Here is a 20,704-nt window from a genome sequence, read left to right on the forward strand (position 1 = left end):
TTACCATCAATAACTAGTTTGATCATGTTAGTAGAGAAGAGAGTGGGCTTGTGCATGCAATGCATTAACTACATCTTTGAAAGTAAACTCCATTGATCTGGATGGGGCACACTGCATATTTTAACATTGAAACCTGTAATGTTGTAATGCCCAGATAGCAGCAAATTACTTTGGAATTTTGACCGAGTCTCCTTTTGGGTTGGTTCAAATTAACCGTCTCCTTGTAAAAGTCCTGGTCACTAGTTATCTTTGGATTGATTGAGTTGATATACTTAAGGTCACTGCGATATGAGGTGGGCTTAGTAAAATTTTGAAAAAAACCTAATTGTTAAATATAATTCATTGAACCTGCAGCAAATTGTTTCGTCTTTAGCTGCCTCTAGAAAAAATTTACAAGTTACATGTACGAGTCATCTTGTCATCTTATTTCATTAACCGAATGTGCTAAACTGATATAATCAAAGTCAAGGGGTCAATTAGAAATTAGAAGATTCGGATGCCTGTTTTTGAAATTTTCATCATCATGAGAGAAAATTATATTGGTATGCGTGTGTCGTAATTGACCCACAACAGCAACATGCGCAAGCAAATAACAACCGTGAGAGGGTCAAATACGTCATTTGAAAACAAAACATAACCCTAAAACTGGTCACCATATAAATATCGTCTCTTCCATTTTGTTCTCCTCACATTACGGAGGTCTCACACTAGGCGACCTTCTCAGGTTAAATTTCACTCCTGATCACTTTTATTTCCCTTGGGTATCTGCGTTTCATTCTAATTTTCTGTTATTTTGCTGTCGTTTTTAGTTTATTCTAATTGTGTTTGTGTGTATGTTTTTTGGGATGGCTTTGACTGATCATATCCTAAGACTTGGTTATTTATTTCTTTAGCTAGCTCCCTTTGTATAGCCGTGTTAAGCTTTATTTTAAGTGCAATCTAGTTTATTCATATTATCAATTATAGTATTATAGAGTAATTTAATGATCCGAGAGAATCTGTTATAATATTTTTGTTGCTAATTCTCTATATTATTTTCATCTTTTTTCTTTTTTCTAGTTATTGGTGAAGTTTTAAAATTTATTCTTGGCTTTCTGCTAATCTAATGCTTAGTCTTTCACATTGGTTTTTTAAAGTTTGAGTTTCAATTTTGCTGAAGGTGTTGATTACACTTCGTATAGGTAATCTGCTGGTTTCTTTTGGGTTTTCCATTTTTCCTTGAAATGAAAGGGAGAAATGACTGTATCAAATTTGTGTAGCATTAACATTATCCCAAAAAATTAATCTCAAATGGGGTGTTATGTGTGGTTTCGTTCATACTGTGGATTGTGGAGTATTCCAATAAGTTAATTTGAAAATTTTATGGGAAATTCATTGTCCCTTGCCACATCAAATGCTACCTCATTTGGGATGAACTTTTTGGGCAACTTTTGGGATATATAGGATTACTGTCTTTGATTATGGGGTTTTTATATGTGCAGAAGCATAACTTATATTTGAAAAGCCATAAACAAACAGTATCACCATTTTACCCTTTCATATCAAAGCCACACCATTTTACCCTCCCTGTGGTGGTGAGGAGCCACTTATAGGCTAAAGGGCAATGGATCCTTGTGGTCCCACTTTTTGTTTAGGTATGGGTATCTAATAAGAAAGCTTTTGTAATTGTATTGTAGCTTCAATTACTGCTTAAATTTCATATGTTAGCTAGGTTGTCCTTGGCGATGTTTCTGTTACTGATCTAGCATACACTTTCTGTGTATTAAACACTTAATACTAAAGTTTACTTTTTGGCTGAGTGTCTAGCTTCTTCTGTTTCTGATTTTAACTTTCATGTGTCAAATGCTCATGGTTAATTTTGTTTAATCGAAGTCACATATTTTCAAATTAAGAAAATTCATATCTCAAAGGGAGAAGTATATTTTGCTTAGAGTGATTGTTTAATGTTTATCTATTATAAAAGGGGTCTCAGATGTCTACCTTTGCAGGTCACCATCTTCAGCTGCAAACATGGCAGATGGATCGTATCCATCCGTATTTCAGAAAATGCAAGGCCAGTCATACTTCATTTCTGGGGTCTCCCCCAATTTGTATGCCCACAACTACAGTGTGGCAGGTTCCTTTGTTAATAGAGGATCACAGAATTCTTTTTGGGCAGCAAGTCAGGGAACTGGCCTGGCACTTGTGTCTCCTGTTTCTCCTATATTCGTACAAGCTCCATCAGAAAAAAGTCTTTCTTCTTTTTTGGTGGATTTTCTCATGGGAGGAGTTTCAGCAGCTGTTTCCAAGACTGCAGCTGCTCCTATTGAGCGGGTTAAGCTTTTGATTCAGAATCAAGATGAGATGATCAAGAGTGGTCGGCTCTCGCATCCGTACAAGGGGATTTCTGATTGCTTTGGTAGAACTGTTAAGGATGAAGGCATACTATCTCTTTGGAGAGGCAACACTGCCAATGTTATCAGATACTTCCCTACCCAGGTCAGTTTTCAGTTATTTGTTTTCTCCAGTTTTTTATTTTTGAGTTGGGTGGAGTGATGTTAGCCTATATAGTTGTAGCTTTTATTGGATTTCTGTTGCAAGAGAGAGATGGAGGATAATCTTCAACATCCTCTTGCCAGAAAAGTTGTGTGTAAGCATTTGGAAATCTCAGAAGGAAGTTGGAAATGTCAATGATAGAGAACTTTTCTTACGGGTTTCCGTTCTTATTTTGCTCATTCTGATTTGGCCGCCGCTGGCAGTTGGCTGATAAAGTTGAATCAAAACCTTCATATTTAGTAATCCTTTTTCCTTTTTAGGTTTTTGTATTTACCATGAGTCTTTTTGCATGCATGTACCAGGCCCTGAACTTTGCATTCAAGGATTACTTTAAGAGGCTGTTTAACTTCAAGAAAGACAGAGATGGCTACTGGAAGTGGTTTGCTGGGAACTTGGCATCTGGTGGGGCTGCTGGTGCTTCATCGCTTCTTTTTGTGTATTCGCTTGACTATGCAAGAACACGTTTGGCAAATGATGCTAAGGCAGCTAAAAAGGGTGGGGAAAGGCAGTTTAATGGTTTGATTGATGTCTACAAGAAGACTCTGAAATCTGATGGCATTGCTGGGCTCTACCGTGGATTCAGCATCTCATGTGTTGGAATTATAGTGTATCGTGGGCTCTACTTTGGAATGTACGATTCTCTAAAACCTGTGGTGTTGACTGATGGGATGCAGGTATATGGATATTGCCTATCACATTGTTCCTGATGTTTTTTAAATTTCGTTGAGTTTGTTTTATGTTGCTTATATTGAATGACAAGGACCCAGGAATGCAGTTTTTGTTGGTTGCAAAGTTAAGTCACATCAGCGCTAACAGACTTAGAACACTTATGTGCTTTGCGCTGTGTTCTAAATCAGTATTCTGGATTGAATCAATTTATTTCTGTAATGTTAGCCAACATAGTTTCTGTATGCTGAATTTAGGCTGTCTTTGGATTTTGGATTACAGGATAGTTTCTTGGCTAGCTTCTTACTTGGCTGGGGAATCACAATTGGTGCTGGTTTGGCTTCTTACCCAATTGATACGGTGCGTAGAAGGATGATGATGACCTCTGGAGAAGCTGTGAAGTACAAGAGCTCTTTGCATGCATTCCAGGAAATTATAAAGAATGAAGGCACTAAATCACTCTTCAAAGGTGCTGGTGCAAACATTCTGCGTGCTGTGGCAGGTGCTGGTGTGCTTGCCGGTTATGACAAGCTGCAGCTGGTTCTATTTGGCAAGAAATACGGATCCGGTGGTGGCGGTTAATACTTGTACAAGATGTTGGTGAAAATTCTATAGGTGCTCTTCTCAAGTTTGAATAATTTTGGATGATCGATAGTGTTATTAATATTTATCCGGTTTTTAGGGATTTGATAAAAGAAAAGATTATAGTCGTCAAAGAACTGTTTGAATTTGAGTGTTTTTGTGCTTGAGCACTAGACTCAAGTGTTGTGATAATAATTTAAATAGTTTTCACTTGAAATTATTATCTGCTGGAGAATGCTTCTTTTATGTTAATGGTGTTTGTGTTTTACTGGGGTTGATGTTTTTAACATGATGACGAAATTATCAAATGATGTAGAGAATTCTTTCACAAGGTTTTATAAAAAGAGTAATACTAGTATATATTCATTTTAGTTCTTTTAAAGAAGCATTTAATGCTAATAGAATGGTGGTTTTGCCATCAATAGTTGGAGTTGGCCTTGATAAAATGCCAGAAGCACTTGGGTACCGCTTACATTTTTCTCGGATGAAAAGAGAATGATCAGGATCTCTTTCTCTTATACACTTGCAAGTTGCAACAAATTATCCAAAAAAAAAAAAAAAAAAGGTTTGCTTGTGACTAGTCTGAAACCAACCCAGCTACAATTTGATACCTTCTTCTAGATCTTTGACACAACGCATGTTTTATCCCTTCAGTTTAAAGAAATGACCCTCTTTCTCACATGAGGAGAAGCTGTCTTTCTCCTGTTCCACTTCTAACAACTGTGAAAACTACACGGAAGGAGGTGGGTCTATATCGTGCTCATCCTCTGTTCATTTTGTCAAAGCTTTGGTCTGCAACTAATCCCCATTCTACTCTTAAGTGAAGAATGCATTTTAGAACCAACCATAACAATCATGACCCACTTCTTCTTTCTTGCAATATTTGCCACTTCAATCCAACAAAAACAGCTGAGAAGAGGACGTTTTGTTGGTTAGTATGAATTGACATGCATATCAAGAAAATCTGATATTTGTTTTATGCTATTTGTAATGGTTAATTGTCGCTATAACAGGTCGTTGTATCATCTTCTTAGGACTCTCCTCATCTAGAAAAGAAACCAATGTTCTCATCTGACATGCGACAACATGATTAAACACAAGACTTCTTGAGAATGCAGATCATCGGGTCCTTACATAAAGAACCAAAGCCGGCTTCTTTCTGTAAAGTAACCCTCACACAATGGCTTCATTTCTGTTTTCTGCTATTACTTCTTCTCATGTCATTTTAATCATCTTGCTCCTATGCTCATCATTCTTAACGAACAGTCTCGCTGCAAAACATGGCTACTCTTCCACTCACCGCCATCACCACCGCCCCCACAACTCGTCCCCCTTCCCAAACCCGAAACTTCACCAAGCTTACATAGCTCTCCAAGCATGGAAAAAAGTAATCTACTCTGATCCAAACAACTTTACAACCAACTGGGTTGGTCCTTCAGTATGCAACTACAGAGGCATATATTGTGCACCTCCTCCTTATGACCACAAAATCCAAGTTGTTTCTGGCATTGATCTCAACAATGCTGATATAGCAGGATTCCTTCCTGATGAATTAGGCCTCCTCTCTGACCTTGCGCTCATTCATCTTAATAGCAATCGCTTCTGTGGTATAGTCCCTCAAACTTTATCCAATCTTACACTTCTCTATGAGCTTGACCTCAGTAACAACAGATTTGTAGGCCCTTTTCCTAATGTAGTGCTCTCTCTTCCCATGCTAAATTATCTTGACATCCGTTTCAATGAATTTGAAGGGCCATTACCTCCTGAACTTTTCAACAAAAAACTTGATGCAATCTTTGTTAACAACAACCGGTTCACTAGCATGATTCCTCAAAACTTTGGTTCAAATAACTCAGCCAGTGTTCTGGTCATTGCCAACAATAAATTTGGTGGGTGCCTGCCACCTAGTGTAGCCAACTTGGCCAATTCTATAGAGGAGCTGCTATTGATTAACACAAGTATCTCAGGCTGTTTGCCCCCAGAAGTGGGTTATCTTTACAAGCTGAGAGTGTTGGATGTGAGCCTTAATAAGTTAGTTGGGCCAATTCCTTACAGCGTTGCTGGGTTAGCTCACCTGGAGCTGCTAAATTTGGAGCATAATATGATGAGTGGGATTGTGCCAGAGGGTGTTTGTCTTTTGCCAAATTTGTCCAACTTTACATTCTCTTATAACTTCTTCTGTGAAGAGGAGGGAATTTGCAATAACTTGACATCAAAGGGCATAGCTTATGATGATCGCTGGAACTGTTTCCCTGAGAAGCCATTCCAGCGGAGTAACAAAGTATGCGAGCCGGTGCTCGAGCATCCCGTTGAGTGTTTCGAGCAACACTGTAGTAATGGTGGCAGCGAAGGTTTTGGTGAAGGATTTGGTATGGTTCCAAGTGCAATCCCAGCTGCAGCACCTATGCTTTCGCCTTCTATTGCTCCTGCCTATTAATAAGGATGTTACAAGATTGGTAATAATTTGTAAAAAGCCAAAAATAAGATAAAAACTTCTCCTTGTAAATTTAATTTAATTTAATTTATTTGAAGTTTGTAACAATAAGGAAGTTAGATGAAAATATGAAGCTATTTTTCATATTTATTGAACTTGCCCCATTTAATAATAGATTCCTTACATTTTCAATTTCTTTTCTTCTATGTTTTAATGATAGTTTTTGTATCTACTTCCAAGTGATATTCGTTTCTTTATCAACTTCAACTAATATCCGATCCGAATACCTAATAATTTTAATCTAAAGACTGAAAATACTTTGACAAAAATGTTTCATCAAGTGATTTCAATTTCCAAACTCGAATGTGGCTAAAACTTAATCCAAATTTCGTACACATTATGCAGTTATTACAATTGTGTTAACTACAATTGGGATTTGTTTGGCCTGGTTACCACTCTTGCAGCCATCTTGTTAAAATATGCCTGAAAAGAAAAGATTTAAAAGTGATTCTAAGCCAACATGAAACAGAAAAGATTCGAGTAGTGAATGTTATTTATGCGGCGCAACTCAGATAACAATTTGCACATCTATTGATCTGAATATATTCAAGAATTTATTACATATAATTTACAAATTGATGATATTTTTAATTCGAAAATTACATCTGATAAAACTGTAAATGCTGAAAGCAAATGGAAATCCTAACACTTTTCAGAAATGAAAAAAATCTCTCAAAATCATCAATGCCTGATAGTTGTTAAAGACGGTAACGGGTTGATTTTGCATCAAATAATTATCAAAATTAACATGTCCAGCGACGGCGATTGATTCTATGTACGACAGATAGTGGAATAATCTCTCTAAGCTGGTGGTAGTGGACGCCGGCAAGTAGGGCATTCCATCTTTATATCCATCCACCTTTGTAAACATCCGGAGTGGAAAAAGTGATCACATGGTGTCACCTGTTAAGAGTATTTGCAAATTATATAGGTCTACAGCTCAAAGGAAATGAACAGAAACAGCATTATATACCAATAACATACCATGCAATCATTAGAACGTTGCATAAGATCAATGGCAGTCATACAAATAACGCAGTCTGTTGTATGATATGTTCCCTGATCAAACCTTCTATAATAGCTATACTTCTCAGGTAGGATCTGCAAGCCATAAAACCAAGCTTCAGTCAATAATCGAAAAACTTGAAAAGATTTTGCAAAATTATTAGTCACTGAAAACAGGACAGGAACCAGAAAATGTGAGATTTAGCATGAAGAAAATAACCAGAGTTATATCCAACCTGACGAGGAATGAACCATCGGGACCCAAGGTAGTGTTGAAGAAGAAGAATCGATGCTTGTAGTCCAATGAATACACACAAACAGATACACCAGTTCTTATCTGGCTCAATGCGCATGAAGTTGTGAGGGCATCCAAATATATATAGTGGAATAGCTAACCGAGTAACACTTATGCCTAAAATGTAGTGAGGATGCAAAAATTTTCTTGAATCACGAACAACATTGGTGATGATTTGAGGTATCCAAAATGAGTACATAAGCAGAAGAATGGGTCGCAAGAAATTATGAAATTCGTACATAACTAGAATGCCACCCAAAAGGATCCCATCTGTGGATAGTAACAACAGATTATCAAATTTACATTACAATATATAATCTGATAAAAAACAGCAAACTGATCTAACCAAACAACTGAGCCATAATCACTTAACTAATAGCATTAAATATACAATAAGTTGGACATAAGCAAATATGATTGCAGAAGAAAGGGTACAAAATCATAAACAAGTTGGAAGGCTCTGAGGACCCAGAGCTTCTCCAGTGGACCCTTGGCTCTGAGGACCCAGAGCTCCTCCAGTGAACCCATCGGTACGAAGAATATTAATAAGACTGAGTTGAGAGTTGATGGAGTTTGTAAACAACTCACATACTCTTAATAAAATTTAAAGCTTTCTTCATTTACTAAAAGGCCATTAACGGTTGTCACAAATTAACAAATAGCATTTCATTTCAAACACAAGTTTATCAACAATGCAACAGCACTTACAGAAACGGCTATATAGAACAGATAGCTCACGCCTCATCGTCTCCCAACCTTCACCATTATTCATAGGTCGGCTTGCTTTCCATATAGCAAGAAGATATCGCATCTCAAAAATTGAGAAGACTACAAACTTGAAAAATGCAGCCGTTGCAAAAGCATTAAACAAGGATTCTGCAAGCAAAGAACATAGTATACTCATTAACCGAGGCAAACAATTTTTTGGTTTTGATTGATTACAAAGAAACGTTGCATGGACAAATCAACTGATCTGGAAACAGGAGGTGTGCAAAGGATGTAGGTATAACAAACATTTGCAACTTGTATATTATCACATTAACATTTATGTTAATGCATCAGTGTGCCAGTATGAATTAAGCACAACATTAAGCTTAGCATCAAGTTCTTTACCTGAGTGGTTTCTTTCAACTTGCATTAAGCAATTTCATCAAAACCTTCTTTTGTTCTAAAAGCAGGAAAAAAAAAAAAACTGCTCTCCCTCACTTGCAACAGTTTTAAGCTTCTATGATTGTGGAGTTGCTGACTTTGTGCATTGAGGCCAAAAGGGCAAATTCAAACCATTTGACATTTGTAATTCATCATGCTTATCAACAAAACATTCTCATTAGGAGTATTCTATGATGCACACAAACAGACTCATGTGAGTTCTCTTCAAAATCTATTGCAAATGAGAACTGCAATCACGGAAGATTTGACAATGCCTTGCAGTTGTGACTAGTGAAGGCGAGAAATTTTTTATTCGCAGATAACCTTAAACTCTTATCAATGCCACTGTCCAAATAAATTTAATCCATCCACAAGTGCTGTCAATTTCTCACATAAAAAAATAATCTGAAATTTTAAGCAAGCACAACTTGCCACAGATTCATTTCTAGACTTACCAACAAGTATTCCAGCAGTCAGATGCAAAAGGCAGAGATATGCATCCATGATAGCTTGTTGGCCAATCATTAAAATCGAAACTTTGGCAGCCCCCTGATAAATGCAGATCAATTATCACCACCGTTAGATCATAAGAGTACAAATATTGAAAAGAATTGTATGTCAATGAAATTATGCAAATGCAGAATATTGCATAAAAGAGTTGCGCAAAATAAAATTTTTACAGATTGAGTGTTGCTATGTTCCATTTGTCGAATTAACAAAAGAACCTGCAGGAAAGAAACCTGAACAAAAATGTTAAGGAGTTCATCTAAAACTTTTTATTTAGTTATTTATTTATTTTTTTGGATAACCAGAGCAGCAATTCATTAACAATCAGCAAATAAGATAGTGATGATATTTTAAGGATACAAAGGTAACCATTAAGGTATAGTTCACTGCTTTATTATAATAGACCTCAATGTTGACAGAAGTAGCATTCAGCAGCAAAGGTGAGAAGCAATCTCCATCATCATCCACTGCAGGACTTTCCATTAGTCCTTCTATGTGATAACGATCATGATCACCCTCTGCACAAAGGTAAGAAGCACAGCAACAACTTAGTAGTGTATGTGCATGCATTTATAAATATGCCCAGACAAATTCCAAGATGCAATACAAGATTTCAATTTTTTTTTTTTAAAAGAAAGAAAAAAGGAGGAATGAATTCATATGCCGAGAAAATGGTTACCATGTTGGGTCGATGAGACACGGGAAATTTGGGCTGCGATTTCTATGTTGCAATGTTTCTCCATCTCATAAATTGGTGCTGCAGAGATAAAATATCAGATTTAGTTACAAAGTAGCATTCTGTCAAACTTGAACTCCAAGTGAAGGAGGCAATATTACAGTTTTTTCTTCTCCAAATTTTCTCTCGCGGAGATTCTTGGAAAACCTGAGATGAGAAAACTCCAAGCTGTTCAAAGAAGAACATGTAACAAATTAGTAATCAGAAGCCCCATCAATAAAGATACTTCATAAGATCTGAGACAATTATGTTTGTTGATCAATGTCATTCATAGCCAAAAGCAAGTACTTATCAAAAACCCAATCCCATAAAATCCCAACACATAGTTGCCCCCAATATAACTCAAAACTGTATAACACTTATTATGAAGTCAAAACCACATCACATTAAAACCAATGCTTGAATAACTAGTGCCTTTTTACGATAATAACAGTAAACCAATGAGATAATTGAAAAAATTAAACTAATAAAGTGACCCCCAAGCAGCTTATCCAGTACTTATCCTGAAACATTATTATGTAGACCAATATCAATTACAAGTATCTCAGTAATGACTTGATAAAAAGTGTTACCAAATGATATGGATTTGATAAAATATAATCATCTTCCTGGCTCAGCTCTCCCTGTTTTCCGCTGCAATTGAACATGAAAAATGAATATTTGAGTTAAAATGCAACAAAATGACCAGCTTCACAAGATTAAGTGATCACAGAACTGAAATAACCAATTGAGTTAAACCAGAATCATGTGTATCCTTATAAGACTAGGAAATCAATCCAATCGAGTAAACGTTAAGGAATCACTCAATGTTGCCCATAACTGGACTAGTTTCTGATAAACTCTCTGTTCAGACATCCTTGAAACTAGGCTTACAGTGTTTCTAAAGTTAGCTAATACGTAACCAAGCACTTTACCAATTTAGCCAATGGCAGAATATACATGTGAATTTACGGGCTCCTACTTGGACAATGTCATCCATATTTATTGAATGCAGTCAAGTCAAGAATACATCTCTTGGCCAAAAAATTCTAAATTCATGGGAAAATAAAAAAAAATTTGCATGCTTATCCTTCTTGTTGAATAGACATATAAAAGAATGTACATTCATAAAGAACATGTCAGCAGCATACTGATTATTGACTGACATAGCTCTCCGAGGGAAATCTTAAAAGCCAGCAACATACCAAAATTCATGAGAATTACCTGTGAGCTACCATTCGAAGTTGTCTAAAAGGCCATATATATACACCTTCAACTCTGATTTGAGCACCACCAACATTATGCTCATTGTCAAAAACATCATGGAATATAATTACACCCTGTTATCAATGTCATTAATTAAAAAATCAAACATTATCTACCAATATATCATCTTACCATAAAAAACCATATGAGAATGACTAAGGGCAAGGAAACCCATATTTAATTAACAATATGAAGAGGCTTTGAGCATCAGTGGGAATGTTATATGCTCCATATTAGTTGATGAGCATGGATGTGTGTGTCTCTCAAAACTCAAAAAATTATGCATCTACATCCAAGAGGGCCATAAAAATTACAACTGTCCTCTAATGCAACAATGCAGGGGAACAAACAGGTCAGCTTTTGTGTCTGCATGCATATGAAATGTAGTGACTAGTGAGAATGGATGACAGGGAGAGCAAGAGCAAGCTTTTAGTGAGAAAGAGGGAGATTTAATGAAGTCAACTCTTTCACGTAATGAGAAATGGGTGAATCAAATAATTTAATATCTTTTGTCGATTTGAAAAGACCAAGCAAGCAAGCTTTACATGATAGTGGAAAGTTGCTTTTCCAGGATTGCAGCACTCCACTTCTGAAACCGCAATAGGATTTACAAGGACACATGGAGTGGTAATCCCAACAAAAATAGAATGATTTAACATAATATATTAGGGCAACTTTGCAATGATAAGAAAGTCTTGAAGAGCACATAAAAATCAGTGTTCTGTGAAAGCATAAATTCAAAAGAAAACGTATTATGCCATGGTAGGAATGACTACAAGAGAATGAAGAAGCGGAAACAACTATTTCAGAATCATTTATTGTAACAAGAGAATTTCACACAAACTTCCTATAATTGGCAACCAAATTTATTTTCAGTCTTCAATACATATTTGGCATGAAAAAATCAGTTACCCTCTTTAGACAATAAATTACTTCTCAAAGTGAACCAAGTAAACACATGATAACCAATAATGATGAGTTGCCTCAAATATGACCATGATAAACATTGGTTTAACTCACTCACCTGCACATAATGCACACCATTTATTTTTGTTGGAGTGCTAACTAATTCAGTGATGGAATTGCCATTTGATTTTCTAAAGTCTCGAAACCTGGAAGAGCTATTTGTTGAATCCAGAAATTTCCAAGTCCCTGCACACATCCAAATATGCCACTAGTCAAATACGCATTGCAGTATATTTTTATTTCTTCAGTAAAACAAAAATGGATAAGAATGCAAAGGCAAACAATTATTAACAGGCTCATCCGAGTGCATGTCCTACAACATCTGAGAAAAATAAGCAACCTTACTCCAGCAAGTGAAAAATTTAAAAACTTGGGTAGAATGCAGATATAACTTATTTATTATACAACATCAAACCAACTTATTCAAAAAAAGAATAACTTACAAACCTCGGTAGGTTCCGGTTATGTTCCATTCCGAATACGGACCCAATTCATTTTCATCTTTTCTAACAAATAGCCACTGCAAAAAGAAATATTAATAACAAACAAAAGAATGAGCTTATATTCAATTACATTTTCTGTAATGTTAAGGCAAATCTAATCCATAAAAGATAACAACTTTACGCACTTCCTTGACACATCAAAATGTAACACTAAAAGATCACATGGCACACTTATATCTAGAGTAGATAATAGGTTAAAAAAGAAACCATATGGTCCATATCAGCCCTAGACAATTTAAATAATACTCCGAAAAGACACTTTCCTCATCTATCCTAAACCTGGTAAAGCTCTGATATAACTGGTGACCAAACTAATATTAAAAATGAAAAATCTAATAGTCTACCTATTACTATATCACCATAAATTGTACCACAACTCAGCCAATGACTTTATCAATTGATTAAGCCAGAATGATTGACATAACTGATGATAGGATTAGATTGTAGAAAGATTATTATATTTTGTGTACTTATTTCTTCTAAGCAACAAGTGACTCAAACAAGTTAACACAGAAACACATACAGAGTCCATGAAGGAAAAATGGAAACTTCAGGCTACTATTTGTAAGTTTCACCTCTCCATGTGCTTCATATGTTAACAGTCAAAGGGTCTTGACTAAAACATGGACCCCTGAATGCAAACGAACTTCCACCTTTAACTTCAATACACAAAATTAGGCTGTAGTACTACATGAAAACCAGTTTTTATGTACCGAAAGATCCTGCAACTATAGACTAAAATTGAACACTAACTAACAGTAGAATTTCCAGCAAAGGATTTCTTTCAGTTGTCATATTTTCCCCCCTTTTTTTTCCTCCCCATTGAACTACATTTCCCACTTCAATTTCACAACATTGTGTTTAGAAGGCATTCAAAAGCAGAACAAATATAACTCATGAAACAATTATTCAAAACCCATCAAAATCATGTCACAAAAAAAAGCTCAACTATCATTGCACTATGGCATCCACTTGAACTCACCACAAAAGAGTAATTTGATCATACAAACACCAAATTTAACCAATCTAACTTGCATCATAACAACACAATTTACAATTAAATTAAATTCAAGTAACCCCAAAAAACAAACTAAAATGTACCAACCTCATCGCCCCAGGACCGTGCCCGTGCCCGCTCCCTCAACGGTCTGAGACCCTCCACAGGCTTTAAAACCAAGAAACCAAACCATAATCCAAAAACAAAATGAACCCAGAACCCTAATTTCCTCCTCCTCCACAGAAGCAACAAAAAACCCAACCTCTCCCAGGCAACCATATTAGAAAAAAAAAATACCCACCTTCTCAAAAGCCAAAAATCAAGTTCAAACCAAAAGGTTGACAATCTTCAAAAGCAAGATGAATATTCTTAAGCAAAGACAATGAAAGAAAACCAGTTCCCCTCATGAAGCAAGCGGGACTCTACTTAGCTCGCTCGCTTGCTTTAGGTAGGATCAAACCAACATTTGAAGTAACAAATAATCAAACAAGCAAACTAACTAATAATCAGATGATGGAAAGTGAGAGGTCAACTGACTAAAGAGATTATTAATTTAATTTAAGCAAACAAAGTAACTAACGAAGGCCTTTCACTAGGCGAATTTTGACCAGAAACTGTACATACACATAAAAGTAGATAGATAGATAGATAATAATAATAAAAAAATATTTATTATTATTTTTTAGTTATAAGTTAGATGGTGGGTGGATTATTTGGTTTGGGGAGTTTGCTTTCTCAAACTAATCTAAAATATTCTATAAGCCTTTCAAGACTTCAATTGGTGTTTGTTGTGTTCGTTGACAATTTGACATGTTTTCGGCTTGTGTTTTTTGCACTTTTCTGTTTTTGGTAAATGGAGATCAGAGAAAGAAGAGTCACTCTTGGTGGTGCTTGGTGCTTGTTGGTAAAAAAAATAAAAATAAAAATAAAAAATTAAAAAAAAAAAATTAAAAAAAGTACTGACTACTGCGGTTTGTTTTACGCGCACTTCATGTGTTTCTTGCGTCACGATCCAATAGTGAGTTGAGTTTTCTCTGCTTAATGTGCACCTGCCGTGACATTATTATTTCGAAAAAATGACACTTGCAAAATTAAAAAAAAAAATCATGCAGAACCCTTAAAAATATGTTTGTTATTATTTTTTAAATAATGTTTTTGTATTTATGATTAGTTTTTAATGAATTTGAAAACTCATCTAGTAGCTTGTTTTTACAACAAAAAATAAAAATAAAAATTAAAAATGTGTTTTGTTGTTTGTCTAGAATTATAGAGATATTGAGAGAGAGAAAAATAAAAAAAATTATTTTACAGGAGCTTGTAAATTATAAGAAAAGTTATTTTCTATGGAAAATATAACTTAATAAATGCATTATACAAAAATATTTATGTGGCAAAATTTTTACCTTAAACTTAATTGCTCATTTTTTATTTAAATATACTTACTTCAGAGAATTTAAAATTAATTTATTAATTATATCAAATTAAGTTATATCGGTTATGAAGTGAACATTTTTTTTAATAAATGCAACTTTAATTAAATCATATAGTAAATATCATAATAAATAAATAAAAGTGCGACAATATGAATGTATGTAACAAAACGAAAACTTTACTGTAAGCTAATTTTTTTTTTAAAACTATAACTCAATTTGAAAAAAATTCTTTCAAAAAATGTTCGATACAAATTGAATACTTAAAAACATGTCATATTGTTAAGAAAATAATTAAAGCAATACAAAGCTGTAATTATAAATTTATAAACACCGTAAAAATTTAGAAAAAGATATTATAAAAATAAAATTATAGAAAAAAATAGAAGTATATTAGTGAAATTAAATTTGAATTTGGTACAATGAGATTCTTATTTATTTTGGTTATGCTCGCATTCCTTTAACCGAGAACATATCACAGTTCTCCATGATACGTCCTTACTAACAGATAATATTCTAAGCTTCGGACGATGATTAAGAGGTGGTTTTTTTTATTGATGGCTTTATCTTTAATTTTAAGATGTTCTGTGGAATTTTCCAAGAAGTAACATCACTAACCAGATTGACTGGTCTTGCATATGCCTTCAATAGTAATTCCTTGGAGTAAAAGTGAAAATAGAGACCTATGTATTCCACTCAAGCATTTATACAGACAACAATTGTCTGAGCATAAACAAGTTGATATAGTTGGAGTACTCTATCGCTAAAGCCTCGCCACTTATGTCAATTAACTCCTTCTTTACACTACCGTCTCAAACTGGGGATTTGTGCTTAAACATCGAATGAACAATCATTCTTTCAACCTGATCCTTGTTAAGATAATAGAATTAGTTAAGATGGTTTAGTTAGTTAAGCTTAGTTAATTTGATTAAGCAAATTTGTTATGACTGCTGACTTGGCAGCTGAGCTGGAGGAAGGTTGTTATGCTGTTAGCTCAACACAAGCAGCATGTAGAAGATTCGAGATACATGTATAAATACATTCTTGTAAACCATTCGAATTAATTCAATAATTCATATTCATTTTCTCTTGTTATTTTTCTTCTATTTTTCTCTGTAATTTTCTTAGAAACCAAACAAATACTTTACAATTTAACATGGTATCAGAGCTTCACTAAAAGCAAAAATGGAGTCTATAAGCTCAAATTCAAACACAACAATCCATGTTTCTTCATTTACTTTCACTTCTCCTATTAAGCTTGATCGATCGAACTACACAATCTAGAAATCTTAGATTCTCTCTTTAGTGCGTGCAAATGGTCTTGAAGATCATCGTGATAGCTCCAAATCATGTCCAGATCAATTTCTTCAAAGTGAATCTGAAAACTTTGGAGTTGAAACTCAAACAAATCCAGCGTTTACTACTTGGAAAAGGAAGGATCAAATGTTGCTGAGCTGGATGCTGTCTTCCATAAATCTCGAGATTCTCAGTCTTGTGGTAAACTCTGAAACTTCACTTGAACTCTGGACTAGTCTTGATAACAATTTGGATTTGAAACTTTTGCTAAAAAGGTTCATCTCAAGATGATGCTTAATAATCTTAGAAAAGGTTCAATGTCTATGACTAAATTCTTTGGAAGTTGAAAACAATAACTGATGATTTAGCTATTGCTGGAAGCCCTGGATTTTATTACACATCTGATCTTTGGGCTAGGTCAACCATACTATCCAGTAGTTGTGTATATTGAAGCAAATCTTGCAAAAATGACTGTTAATGAAGCTTACTCCATGCTTTTGACTCATGAAGCTAGATTAGAAGCACATTAGTCAAGTGCTAGCAAGGAAACTAAATTGAACTATGCGGCTAATGTTGCTTAAACTGGAACCAATACTAAATTTGGAGGATAGTATAATGCTAATTGGATTAAAAATGTCAATACTAATAATGGTGGCAAAGGCTTTCCACAAGGCCGAGGAAGAGGAAATTAGAATGGTGTCTGGAATAATAATGCACAATCTGGAAATTATCGAGGCAAAAGGGATACATTTTAGGCATAGTTTTCCTCACACACATCCCCAAAATGGTGTAGTTGAGAGAAATCATAGGCATATTGTAGAAACTAGGTTAACACTTCTTGCTCAAGCCAAAATGCCTTTATCTTTTTGGTGGGAGTCATTTCATACAGCTTCATTTCTCATTAACAGAATGCCAGCACCAATGTTGAATAATGTTTCCCCTTATGCAAAACTTCATGGCAGATCATCAGATTACAAGTTCCTTAGAACATTTGGTTGCTCTTGTTTCCCTCTTCTCAGACCCTATAATAAACATAAACTCAATTTTCATACACAAAAATGCCTAATGATTGGCTATAGTCCTATACACAAGGGATATAAATGTCTGGATTCCACTGGTAAAATATACATTGCTAGACATGTTCAGTTCAATTAATCAGACTTCCCTTATTCTGAACTCTTTCCTACAAAGTCTGATTCATAAATATCCTTTGTCCAACCAAATCAAGTTTCTTTTTCAAATATTACAATTACAGAAGTCATTCAAGACAGCAACAATGCACAATCCTCTGTTATTCCCTCATCTCCAGATGGAGGACCTGATTCAAGTCATTCCCATACACCTTCAACACATCCATTTTCAAGACATTCATCTCAAAATTCATCACCACACATACAAGATCATCAACCAGTACAAGTATCACCAGTTCATAGTATTCATCCCATGACTACCAGATCAAAAGCTGTTGTGTTTAAGCCCAAGACATACTTAACAGTAGCTCAAGAACTTGAACCTTCATATGTTAAAGCAGCTTTAACAGACCCCAAATGGCAACATGCTATGCAAGAGGAATTTGATGCATTGCAAAAGAATAAAACCTGGGTTCTTATTCCTCCAGAAACAGCTGAAAAGATTGGTGGAAACAAATGGGTATTCAGAATTAAATATAATCCTGATGGCAGCATATCAAAGTACAAAGCGAGATTGGTTGCAAAGGGGTTTCATCAGACACAAGGTGTGGATTTTTTTTTGAAACATTTAGTCCAGTTGTAAAGCCCTGCACAATCAGAATAATCTTGAGTCTTGCTGTCATGAATCACTGGACAATTAGGCAGCTAGATGTCAATAATGCCTTCCTTAATGACATTCTTACAGAAGATGTTTTTATGCATCAACCTGAGGGTTTTGTTCATCCTCAGTTTCCAACTCATGTCTGCAAACTTACCAAGGCACTTTATGGACTCAAACAGACACCAAGAGCCTGGTATGACAGGTTGAAAGCTTCCTTAATTTAGTGGGGTTTTGTGACATCCAAATCGGATACCTCATTGTTTATTCATCATGTGGCAGGGGAAATCATTGTAGTACTAATCTATGTAGATGATATCTTGATCACTGGCTCAAATTCTCACTTGGTAGAGAAGGTTATACATCAGTTGGGTGCAGAGTTTGCCTTGAAAGATCTTGGGGAATTCAATTACTTTCTTGGCCTTGAGGTAACTTCAACTGTTGATGGATTGCACCTATCACAAACTAAGTACATTGGTGATCTGCTCAAGAAAGCCCAAATGGTGAATTGCAAGGGCTGTCCAACGCCAATGAGCTCAACAGAAAAGTTAGTCAAAGACAAGGGTGCAGTTTTTGAAAATCCCTCTTTATATAGAAGTATGGTTGGCTCATTACAATATGTTACACTAACAAGGCCTGAAATTGCCTTTATAGTGAATAAACTCAACCAATATCTTTCTAATCCATCAGTATTTCATTGGCAAGTTTGCAAAAGGGTGCTACGGTATCTACAATATACAACATATTATGGTTTACAATTTTACTCATCTGGATCACTTAAGCTTACAGCTTTCTCAGATGCTGATTGGGGATCAGATCTGGATGATAGGAAGTCAGTAGGGGGATATTGTGTTTACTTAGGCAACAACTTGATATCATGGTCTTCTAAGAAACAACATATAGTATCTAGAAGCACAACTAAATCAGAATACAAAGCTTTGGCTTTAACAACATCTGAGGTATTGTGGATCACTTATCTTTTTAAAGAATTGAAAGTGTCTTTGCTGCAGTCTCTAGTTCTTTATTGTGATAACAAAAGTGTAGAAGCCCTTGCTAGCAATCCTAAGTATCACTCTAAAACTAAACACATTGAGCTTGATCTACATTTTATTCGAGAGCATGTATCTAGAAAGGAGCTACAGATTAATCATGTTCCAAGTTGTGATCAGGTATCAGATATTCTTACTAAACCATTAGCATTTGATCAATTTCATTATCTAGGATCCAAGCTCAATGTTCTTCCAGACCTTGAGCTTGAGAGGGGCTGTTAAGATAATAGAATTAGTTAAGATGGTTTGGTTAGTTAAGCTTAGTTAATTTGATTAAGCAAGTTTGTTATGACCGCTGACTTGGCAGCTGAGCTGGAGGAAGGTTGTTATGCTGTTAGCTCAACACAAGCAGCATGTAGAAGATTCGAGATACATGTATAAATACATTCTTGTAAACCATTCGAATTAATTCAATAATTCAGATTCATTTTCTCTTGTTATTTTTCTTCTGTTTTTCTCTGTAATTTTCTTAGAAACCAAACAAACATTTTACAATTTAACAATCCTTTATTTCAGCTACTATTTTGTCTACTCATGTTGTTAAAGGAGTATTCAGTGGTTCCATCACCCTCTTTCTATCATAAAACTATTGTTACAATAACTAATAATTTTTTAGAGTGGTCAACCGAATAACTAATAATTTTTTTTTTGCAATTCCCACATAAAAGAATTCATTCTCTCTGCAATGTTAGTGGCTAGAATACTATACCTTCTATATTCGAATTAAAATTGCACTCAATTACATATGTCTACATTATTCTCTAAGTAATCAATTGCTGCTAAATGTATACTCCACTTAAGTTGTTTTGTAAATTCTTCGCATCCATATTCCTTTGCTGTGCTAATAAATACAGGCCTAAACTTACTGCAACAACCTTTGGAAATATTGAATTTTGACTTGGATGGTAAAAGCAAACATCATGGCAGGCACTAAAAGATATATTCATAGCAGCTCTCTTGATAAAAGTGATAATTACTAACTCTGGGACATTACCAATTGCTCCATGTAATTTTATTATAGATCATTCCTGAGAACCATTGTTTTTGAAATTCCAAATACCAATAGCTATCGGACATAATTGATTTTCTAGAGTGGTCAACTGAATAACTAATAATTTTTTTTTGCAATTCCCACATAAAAGAATTCACGCTCTCTGCAATGTTAGTGGTTAGAATACTATACCTTCTATATTCGAACTAAAATTGCACTCAATTACATATGTCTACATCATTCTCTAAGTAATCAATTGCTGCTAAATGTATACTCCATAACCACTTAAGTTGTTTTGTAAATTCTTCGCATCTATATTCCTTTGCTATGCTAATAAATACGGGCCTAAACTTACTGCAACAACCTTTGGAAATATTGAATTTTGACTTGGATGGTAAAAGCAAACATCATGGCAGGCACTAAAAGATATATTCATAGCAGCTCTCTTGATAAAAGTGATAATTACTAAC

General features: G+C 35.0%; 4 protein-coding genes across 4 annotated transcripts; 3 read left to right on the plus strand and 1 right to left on the minus strand.

The window, feature by feature from the left end:
• The first annotated feature begins 558 nt into the window (after positions 1 to 558).
• On the plus strand, positions 559 to 4,029 carry LOC102607117 (ADP,ATP carrier protein 3, mitochondrial). Its single transcript, XM_006469828.3, has 4 exons — positions 559 to 724; positions 1,989 to 2,478; positions 2,838 to 3,209; positions 3,484 to 4,029. Exons 2-4 carry the CDS (start codon positions 2,011 to 2,013, stop codon positions 3,781 to 3,783), a joined length of 1,140 nt encoding a protein of 379 aa, XP_006469891.1. The 5' UTR covers positions 559 to 724; positions 1,989 to 2,010; the 3' UTR covers positions 3,784 to 4,029.
• A 146-nt stretch (positions 4,030 to 4,175) lies between these two features.
• On the plus strand, positions 4,176 to 6,393 carry LOC102618102 (leucine-rich repeat extensin-like protein 4). Its single transcript, XM_006469864.4, has one exon. The coding sequence runs from the start codon at positions 4,964 to 4,966 to the stop codon at positions 6,218 to 6,220; it is 1,257 nt and encodes a 418-aa protein (XP_006469927.1). The 5' UTR covers positions 4,176 to 4,963; the 3' UTR covers positions 6,221 to 6,393.
• A 392-nt stretch (positions 6,394 to 6,785) lies between these two features.
• LOC102606828 (transmembrane E3 ubiquitin-protein ligase FLY2) lies at positions 6,786 to 14,549 on the minus strand. The gene is made up of 14 exons (XM_006469827.4): positions 13,789 to 14,549; positions 12,628 to 12,700; positions 12,239 to 12,366; positions 11,173 to 11,288; positions 10,542 to 10,602; positions 10,071 to 10,137; positions 9,913 to 9,990; positions 9,594 to 9,751; positions 9,407 to 9,466; positions 9,182 to 9,275; positions 8,286 to 8,453; positions 7,519 to 7,847; positions 7,262 to 7,378; positions 6,786 to 7,180 (listed from the first exon to the last, which is right to left on the minus strand). Exons 1-14 carry the CDS (start codon positions 13,957 to 13,959, stop codon positions 7,079 to 7,081), a joined length of 1,722 nt encoding a protein of 573 aa, XP_006469890.1. The 5' UTR covers positions 13,960 to 14,549; the 3' UTR covers positions 6,786 to 7,078.
• Positions 14,550 to 17,849: 3,300 nt separating this feature from the next.
• LOC127900290 (uncharacterized mitochondrial protein AtMg00810-like) lies at positions 17,850 to 19,465 on the plus strand. The gene is made up of 2 exons (XM_052434913.1): positions 17,850 to 18,141; positions 18,477 to 19,465. Exons 1-2 carry the CDS (start codon positions 17,850 to 17,852, stop codon positions 19,463 to 19,465), a joined length of 1,281 nt encoding a protein of 426 aa, XP_052290873.1.
• Positions 19,466 to 20,704: the final 1,239 nt, after the last annotated feature.

Source organism: Citrus sinensis, chromosome 2, assembly GCF_022201045.2.
Source record: "Citrus sinensis cultivar Valencia sweet orange chromosome 2, DVS_A1.0, whole genome shotgun sequence".
Classification (NCBI taxonomy): domain Eukaryota; kingdom Viridiplantae; phylum Streptophyta; class Magnoliopsida; order Sapindales; family Rutaceae; genus Citrus; species Citrus sinensis.

Excerpts from the sequence above, each read along its gene's own strand:
- LOC102607117 (XM_006469828.3), top strand. The coding sequence starts at position 2,011 with ATGGCAGATGGATCGTATCCATCCGTATTTCAGAAAATGCAAGGCCAG. Across the intron at positions 2,479-2,837 it reads TCAGATACTTCCCTACCCAG|GCCCTGAACTTTGCATTCAA; the intron begins GTCAGTTTTCAG and ends TGCATGTACCAG. Across the intron at positions 3,210-3,483 it reads TGTTGACTGATGGGATGCAG|GATAGTTTCTTGGCTAGCTT; the intron begins GTATATGGATAT and ends TTTGGATTACAG.
- LOC102618102 (XM_006469864.4), top strand. The coding sequence starts at position 4,964 with ATGGCTTCATTTCTGTTTTCTGCTATTACTTCTTCTCATGTCATTTTA.
- LOC102606828 (XM_006469827.4), bottom strand. The coding sequence starts at position 13,959 with ATGGTTGCCTGGGAGAGGTTGGGTTTTTTGTTGCTTCTGTGGAGGAGG. Across the intron at positions 12,701-13,788 it reads CACGGTCCTGGGGCGATGAG|TGGCTATTTGTTAGAAAAGA; the intron begins GTTGGTACATTT and ends TTCTTTTTGCAG. Across the intron at positions 7,848-8,285 it reads TGTTCTATATAGCCGTTTCT|ATGGGATCCTTTTGGGTGGC; the intron begins GTAAGTGCTGTT and ends TACTATCCACAG.
- LOC127900290 (XM_052434913.1), top strand. The coding sequence starts at position 17,850 with ATGACTACCAGATCAAAAGCTGTTGTGTTTAAGCCCAAGACATACTTA. Across the intron at positions 18,142-18,476 it reads GGGGTTTCATCAGACACAAG|GGGAAATCATTGTAGTACTA; the intron begins GTGTGGATTTTT and ends ATCATGTGGCAG.